The sequence below is a fragment of the Scyliorhinus canicula genome, chromosome 13 (genome assembly GCF_902713615.1).
Source record: "Scyliorhinus canicula chromosome 13, sScyCan1.1, whole genome shotgun sequence".
Classification (NCBI taxonomy): domain Eukaryota; kingdom Metazoa; phylum Chordata; class Chondrichthyes; order Carcharhiniformes; family Scyliorhinidae; genus Scyliorhinus; species Scyliorhinus canicula.
Window position 1 is genome coordinate 72,249,188 of NC_052158.1, and position 8,482 is coordinate 72,257,669.

The following is an 8,482-nucleotide window of genomic DNA, read 5'->3' on the forward strand; positions in this document are numbered from 1 at the left end:
TTCTGACAGCCCGTGAGCACTGAACTGGCATTTAATAATCATGCTAACAAAACTCTCAAAACTAATTCTCCATCGCCAGGATCCTCCCATGCGCCATCACGCACCCACGCCCATGGGTTTCCCAACAGCGTGGAGTGACCACAATGGGAAACCCTATTAGCCGGTTGCGGGAATAGAGAATCCTGCTCCCGGCAGTGGTGTGGCATGCCGGAAAACATGGCTGGCAGATCGGAGAATACCGTGATTTTTGGTTAAAATCTTATTTAAAGTATATTTCGGACTCCTCTTCCCTCCAATGTCACCACTTTAGGCTTATCTGTTGATTTCCATTTGCCACCTCTGCCAATCGGCCTAGCCAATCTCTGGAGTACAGCTAATGCGATTGACCGTTGCTCTATTTTATGTCATCCGCAAACTTAGCTATCTTCAGCAATATTCCCATCTCCAAGCCCCACTTAAATAATAGCAACCCCCAAATCAACCAATGTGGAGCTTGGCTAGTGAATCTGGCACCTCACATTGCAGCACCACCTTCTGCTGTCTGCCTTTGAGTCCCAGTCTCATAATATACTGTCTAAACCATGGTCAGTACAGAGATATGCAAATGCTTTGGAAATCCATACCTAAAGAGAAATGTACAAAAGAAGAACGAAAATTATTGAGCTGTACAACCAAGTACCACCCTTCCCTGTCCCCGATCACCTTAGGGCTTCCAATGGACTGCGTGACCCCTCAAGGTGTCATTGAGCTCATTTAAATATTCAGAGGGTGAGATCCAAATCATGCTGGGCTGTGCAAGTTGGGTGACTCGCAATCGGCCCGGCGCCTGGTGTGGAGTCTGATTTGGGACTCTTGCGCGATTAAGTTAACATCAAGTTAATATCTCTCTGGGATGCACGTGGGTGCAACGTGGTCACTAACTCAAGTCTTCCATCAATGATTACTATAACTTTTAGTTTATTTGAACTCCTGCAAGTGCAAATAAACCACATGACCACAAAGCTCCACCATTTACTTTATTTAAAATACCTAAGGGAATATGAACTACTTGTCAAACAAAATCTAGTTTTATGCTGTTTCTTGTTGGTACTCTTCCAACCCTCTCTTTGAATCTTAACCATTATTTAACCTGATATTCATATTGGCATAAGCTTATTGGAATTTCATCCAGATGTTCTATGGGAAAACCCTCGCCAATATTTCAGTACATTTCCTAATTTTCAATTATATGTTCAATTTCAATAAATTAAAATAAGATATTTTGCATGTCATCATCCAAATGCTGATGGTAATAATTAGATAAAGACCCACCCACTTCGAACAATCAAACTTTGATTTTGATCGTGGTTCTGACTAATAGCAAGGAGTTCACTGTTTGTTTCCAAACAAACCTTCATTGACTAAACTAAGCCACTCAAGTTAATACATCTGGGATTGCATTCTCCGCTGTCAGGAGTCTCCATTACATCAGCAGCGCACCCACGCCCGGGGATTTCCCGATGGCGTATGGCTGCCCACAATGGGAAATCCAATTGACCGGCTAGCGTGACGGAGAATCCCGCTGCCGGTGGCGGCACGCCGAGGGACGGAGATTCCCGCCCCTGAGGCAGGATTCTCCGCCCCGCTGTACCACATTTCTGTTTCACCCTGCCGTTGGGATGCTTCATTACACCGGCTAGTCAATGAGGTTTCCCCTTGTGGGGCAGTCCACGCCGTCGGAAAAACCCTGGGCTGCTGCCAAAGTGGAGTATCCAGCCAGCAGAGAATCCAGTCCCTGATCTTTCTCATAGATGGAAGAGTTAGGATATCATAGGTCGGAATTTTTCTTGAACAGGGTAGCCAGTAAGTAATGCCAAAACGTATGTCATTCTTCCATCTTTCTGAAACTTGTCTTCTAGAATCTTTTTCCTGTTCTAATATGTGACGGACTGTGACCAAATGCTCCTCTTTCTCCAACACAACTCACTGACCTATATTAGGTATTCATCATACATATTATATATGTATACATTGTACGTAATGTAAATAACTTTTACCTGATTCCTATAGCATTACTAAGCTTGTAACTATAATTCTACACCAGACTAAGTTAATTAGAACTAGTTCTCACTTACCAAGCTGGTCTTGAAGAGTCAAGTGCACCCTGTCTTCACATTTGTTTCCACATGTGTACTATTCATTGACATGATTATTTATCCATTAGAATTACTGAGCCAGTATCCTCCAATTTTAAGTATTGTCGTGGTGGTTGACCCACTCATCATGGAGTGACGAAATCTGAAAGACTAAGAAAGTCTGCCGGTGATAAATTATTAACAACCATATCTTAGAACAATTTGCACATAATCTGCAGTTCTTAGTTAATAACCATATCCTATGAACGTACTCAATTTATTTTTTAAAATCGCATTCTGCACTCTATTTTCAAAGCCAGGCTTTATAAAATAAAGCATTCTTCAAATTGGAGAAATAAGCAAACCCATTCTGATTTAATTCAGGTCAGTTACATTCCTCACTGTGTAAAAACCTAACTTACATTGTGATCTTTATCCCTGCTGATTGTCCGATCACAAATTGTGTCACCAATCATACCAATGAAGTCAATGTTGAAGAAACGTAATCTAGCCAGAACCACAATTATAATCACCATACAAAGAATATACATTCCCATCACAAATATCATGAACGTTGCCTGTAAAGCCAATTTCCATGTGACGTTTGCATGCTACATGACCAATAACCTACATTGTTGAATTATTGTATCAATGGAATTATTTGAATTAACAAAACTACATGGGATATTGTTTACTTAAATGTAATTGTTTTTGTGGTGTTAGAATATTTATTTCCACAAGGAACAAATCATTGTTTGGCTGCAATATTTTTAAAAAAGAACAAATAAGACTTGGTTACTTTAGTGAGTGACACAATTTATTAATCGAAACAGCATCATATTATTGCTATATAAGGTACTGGTCAGACCCCATCTTAGGGCACTGTGTGTCATTCTGTTCTTCGTATATAGGGCCGTTATCATTGCTATCAAGAGCGTTCAGAGGCAAATAACAAAGGTGATCTGAGTTACAAGGAATTGGTTTGGATGAAAGATAAAGTTGAGCTTATTGTTTTTGGAAAAGTGGAGAATTGCAAGTGACCTAATTGACGTTTTCAACATTTTGAGGAGCTTTTCGGGCAAATTGAAGTCTTTGCCATGGTGAACAGACATTTAGGATTTACAAACTTATAAGGTAGGAATGAGAAGGAAAATCAGGAAGAACATTTATTTTTACCCTTGGTTAAAAGAATTTGTATCGAAGAAATTGAAGGTGAGAAGCTTGACATACTCCCTGATCTTCTATCTCACAATCCATATATTTAGAATGGGTAATGGGATAACAAAAATAGTGAGGAAGTATCTTTTGACCACTGTGATGAATCTTTTTGCCTGTGTCATTCATAAACAGGAATATACAAACAGCGCAACAGATGCCCAATGGTTTCCGAATGTGAGAGACTGCCAATAAAAGCTCCAACATGTCCTCATCAACACAATAATCCAACAATGCCCCCGATGACTTCCTCCAGCTCCTCATCAAGTACAAGCACCACAGATTCGTCAACATCGTTAGATCTGGAAACAGAATCAGATGCGATTTCAAACCGCAGCTTTCAATTATGAGGAAGTTTTGCTTTGCTTAAAATAATTTACACCATAATACTTTGTATTGAATGTCTGCCTCTAGAGCTTGACTGAATGCAGATAAAAGGGGCAAATTAATACAATACATGGGAATTATCAATAACGCAAATGCATGCAAGGTAGAAGGTTATTGAACCACGCCAGAATTGCATGCATGTGCTCTCCATTCCTTGTTCATCAGGTGGAGTCATTCATCCACTTTACCCTCTCCTGGTAGGTTTTGCACAGTGCACCATTTATCTTTGTCCTGCTCAAATATATTAACTGTGGTCCATCCCCTTTCTTGTGGCCCCTTATTAATATTACTTCCAAAAGTAAGAATACTGCATCCATCTTGATACACACAGTCTATTTATTGTTTTAGGCAATTTTTACTCTATAATTCTGACTTCCACTTTACGGAGGTTTTATGATGAGCTGACATCTGTCCCTTTCAGTTCCACAACTTCTTCACAAATTTTTAAAAAGAAATGTACTCTAATGAAACATCCATAACAAATGCTTCAGAGAGATACCTGTATACTTATTTTGCTTTACTGTGTAAAAGCAGCCCAAGAGCAGCTATCCTGTGCCTTCCTGAAATTCCAGCTTTATTAAGAAATTGAAGTGTTTCTCATAACTGAGGGCTCATTTATGAATTCAGCACAATCTCTCTCATAACATTTATTATCATGTGATAATTCAGTATGGTACATTTCCAATTTAAGCTCATGCTTTAAAGGTCTTATGAATGCAATTCTCCATCTGTTAACACCAATAAAAATCAAGTCTGGTTGATTGTCTATGTTCAAATGTCTCATTTCTGACAGTTAAGCTATTTCATGGGAGCAAATTGTCCACAGCCCAACGTAGCAGCAACCATAATCATAAAATGAAAGAAGCAAACTGAACATCAGACATTAGACCAAAGCGCTAGGCTGAAGGGCTAAATTACAAGGAGAGTCTTGAAGGAGGAGAAAGGGGGAAAGATTTGCAGAAGGAGTTCCTGAGTCTGGGGACTGACGGTTGGGCTGCCAATGGTGGAGCGAACGAAGTGGGGCAAGCACAAGGCACATTTATCAGACACTTCACTATTCAAACTGCAAATTGGCCAACTCCGCCCATGGTATCCAAGTCCTCCTTCAGCATTAGAAAACACTAGACATGCACAGTAAGGTAATCAGACATATCAAATGAACAGTCCCTGGTGAAATGTAAAACTTTCGTTCTCTGATGCCAAGTATTGTCATGCACAAAACCTTTCACATTTTCACCCATACCCTTGTGTAGTTGCCCATTTCAAAAATCCCTATCCTTGTTTCTCAAATTCCAATTATTACATCTGCACCCACCATTCCTCTAACTCTGAGCTGTTACTAAACCTCGACACATAAGGGGGGAGGGAGATCTTCAAATTATTGCATCCCTACTGTTGGGAAGTCTCTTCAATAATCACTTTGCATCTCTTTACCTGTTTTTTCCAAGGTGCTCTCAAAAATGCTTCCATTCTACGCAACCTTCTTATTATCAAGTGCTAAGTTAAATACCTACATTACTCTTGGTTGTTAACTTGATTTGCTGGGACTTCTTCAGCATTTTCTGTTCTGATAATACTTTTTCTGTAAAGTTTTAAAAGTATTACACAAATTGAACAATTTAATAAATTTGTAATTACATTTTATCTTTATGTTAAAAATTCTATTATCCGTTGCCTTGATTGGGAAAACTACATAAGGTTTCCATCCATATACTATTCCAACACGATTCCCACCCCACTTGACTCGGAATCACAACATAAGTGAATTCATTAATAATTCTCAGAAAAATACCCAAAGTCTTTGGCCCTTGGCCGCCCAATAATTACAGTCACCAGGTTTGTAAATGTAAACATTTATTTATAACAAGAACTATAATGAAATATGTAGCAAATAAAACTGGTTAACTATTATATAATTCCTAATTCCCCACTTCAACTTGCATCCTCCCCCATCCTCTACACACACATAAGTCAGACAAAACACAGGGGAAGAAATGGGTAAAAAGCCATAAGTAAAAGGAAAAAAAAAATCTTTGTTTCAGATGGTGGTTTCCAGCACCTTACTCCTCTTCAAGCCTCACTCTCAGGTTGAAGTCCTTCTTGTAGATTCAGTCAGACCTCTGTGATTTCAGAAATGCAGTACCTACAGCCTTTCTGGAGAGAGAGAGAGACAAAAGGTTCTTGCCTTTGTCTGCAGCCTGCAATGGTTTTCCTCTAGATTCATTCATTCGGGTTTTCTACAGCCCCCGGAATACAGGAAAGTTGTTTCCACTGGCAGGTGAAACTCGAACTAGGGGGCACAGCCTCAAAATAAGGGGAGCAGATTTAGGACTGATTTGAGGAGGAACTTCTTCACCAAAAAATTGTAAATCTGTGGAATTCCCTACCCAGTGAATCAGTTGAGGCTACCTTGTTGGGTGTTTTTAAGGCAAAGATGGATAGACTTTTGAACAGTAAAGGAATTTGGGGTTATGGTGAGTGAGCGGGTAAGGGGAGTTAAGCCTTCAAAAAGATCAGACATTCTCTTATTGAATGGTGGAGGAGGCCTGAAGGGCCAGATGGCCTATTCCTGCTCCTAGTTCTTATGTTCTAAATACAGCCTTTCTGGAAGGACACGGAGGAGAGAAAGATAGAGAGAGAGGCTTCTTGCCTGTACTTTCAGGAGACAAAATGAAACACCTTGAGACTCTGAAAATCATTCCACTGGGATTACATCCGATACCACCTGTCACCGGGCAGAATACAGCTTTTTGGGGCAATTCATTGGCCACCAGCCAATCAATCAAACCAAGTCCCACCCATCTCTTTCTCTCTGGTGCTGATAAGAAACTCCTGTTCCAACCAGCAGAGACTAGCAGATTGTTCTCTCCTGTAACTTCTGAATTCTGCTACTTGACTTAAAGATACATGTCCATTAATCATCCATGGGTCAAAAATAATAGTGGCAAAAAAAAAGAGGAGAAATAAGGGAATAAACAGGAAGGACCATTATATTATTAAATATATTCCATAAACAACTTCTGCATGTTCAGCTTCCATTCTTCTCATATCTATTATGGGCTGCAGGAGCCAGCGATTTGGCCTCCTGCAAGAGATTTATCTTCAAAATCAAAAGTTCCTTCCAGTTTGTTCCTTTTTATATGTGCCCTTTGAGATAGTGCCAAGGCAACTTACAAATTCATAACTGCCACCTTGTGATGAAACCTTGCTGAGTTTAGAATTGCCGACAATCCTTGGGCCTTTCACACATGCACCAGCCAGGAACTGGCTGCAAATGCTAAGTCTGGGCATTTTACATTCTTCAGGCCAAGGACTGGTCCTGTGTGCCCATGCAGAAAGAAGAAAGAAGAACAGTGTGAAAGGAGCAGTTCTTATTACCTGGTATGGCGTACCATTGTTGAGAGTGTCCCAGGGAGGGAGACACAGAACAAGGGACAGAGGTAGGTACCAAACCAGGGAGTGGAAAAGGGAGAGGTCCCAAAGGGAAGTCCCAAGTAAGGGAAAATGACAGAACAGATTAGGAACCTTGTGTCAAATTAAGAGAAGTGAGCGGAGAAAAAATTCCAACTTAAAAAGATAGTTGCAGGGAGAGGAATTTAAGTGAAGTGGGCACAAGATAAGCCCTGATGGATATTGGAGTCCATCATGAGAAAGTTGACGTTTCAGTGAGATTGGTTGACTCAATGAGACTAGTATCTGCGTGGATTGTAGAGAAATCCATGGAATCAGGTTTGGTCACACCTTGTATTTATTGTGTAGTGAGGTGTCTGCGGCAACAGTTGACCTGTTAATTTACATGTACCTCATACATAACCTTGATCTCAGAATATAAATAGATATTGTAAATTATTTTTCTTCCTGAACTGGTAAAGTTCCAAATTTGTGAAATCTCATGGTTTTATTCATTTAGTAAACATTTTGAGTCTCAAATTTTATCCACTTTAAACTAAACATTATTGATCCCTAACCAGATCTAACCCTACAGCCTGAGATCTTGCCAAGGATCATAACAAACTTCATGCCCACAACTAAACATTCACTGCACATACTTAAATTTAGTGATTCTCCTCATTCTGTTACCAGGGAGACGGCAATAGAACATTTCAAATTAGTTAATGCCCATAACTTGGAAATGGTAAGATACTGTACCTAATAATAAAGTGCAGGTCTCAGGACAAAACAAAACAGCATTATTTTTGCTTATTCAAGAAAAATCAATCCATTTAGTGAGGTAAGGCAGCTGTTGCAGACTGTCATTAACTGAAGGTCAGAAACTGCTTTGGCAACTTCAAGTGACATTCAGCGGCACAGTAGCACAGTGGTTAGCACTATTGCTTCACAGCGCCAGGGTCCCGGGTTCGATTCCAGCTTGGGCCATTGTCTGTGCAGAGTCTACACGTTCTTCCCGTGTATGCGTGAGCTTCCTCCGGGTGCTCTGATTTTCTCCCACAAGCCCCGAAAGATGCGCTGTTAGGTAATTTGGACATTCTGAATTCTCCCTCAGTGTAACCGAACAGTTGCCACAATTTAGCGACTAGGGGATTTTCATTGCCTACTTGTGACAATAAAGATTATTATTATTTCAACAAAGCAGCCGCAAAGTTAACCCATAGCATGGTAGCATAGTGGTTAGCACAAATGCTTCACAGCTCCAGGGTCCCAGGTTCGAATCCCGGCTTGGGTCATTGTCTGTGTGGAGTCTGCACGTTCTCCCCGTGTGCGCATGGGTTTCCTCCGGGTGCTCCGGTTTCCTCCCACAGTCCAAA

General features: G+C 40.4%; 1 protein-coding gene across 11 annotated transcripts in view; it reads left to right on the plus strand.

The window, feature by feature from the left end:
* The window catches only part of LOC119976388 (rho guanine nucleotide exchange factor 9-like), a 180,558-nt gene extending 176,842 nt beyond the window's left edge, over positions 1–3,716 (plus strand). For 7 of the 11 annotated variants that reach the window (XM_038816898.1, XM_038816893.1, XM_038816899.1 and 4 more), the window contains one exon: positions 3,465–3,716. In XM_038816898.1, the coding sequence (XP_038672826.1) occupies positions 3,465–3,679 (215 nt within the window). In that variant the 3' untranslated portion in view covers positions 3,680–3,716. Of the gene's footprint in view, positions 1–3,025; positions 3,249–3,464 lie in introns of all 11 variants that reach the window. The other 4 variants (XR_005462922.1, XR_005462921.1, XM_038816900.1 and 1 more) reach the window with 3 other exon arrangements.
* Positions 3,717–8,482: the final 4,766 nt, after the last annotated feature.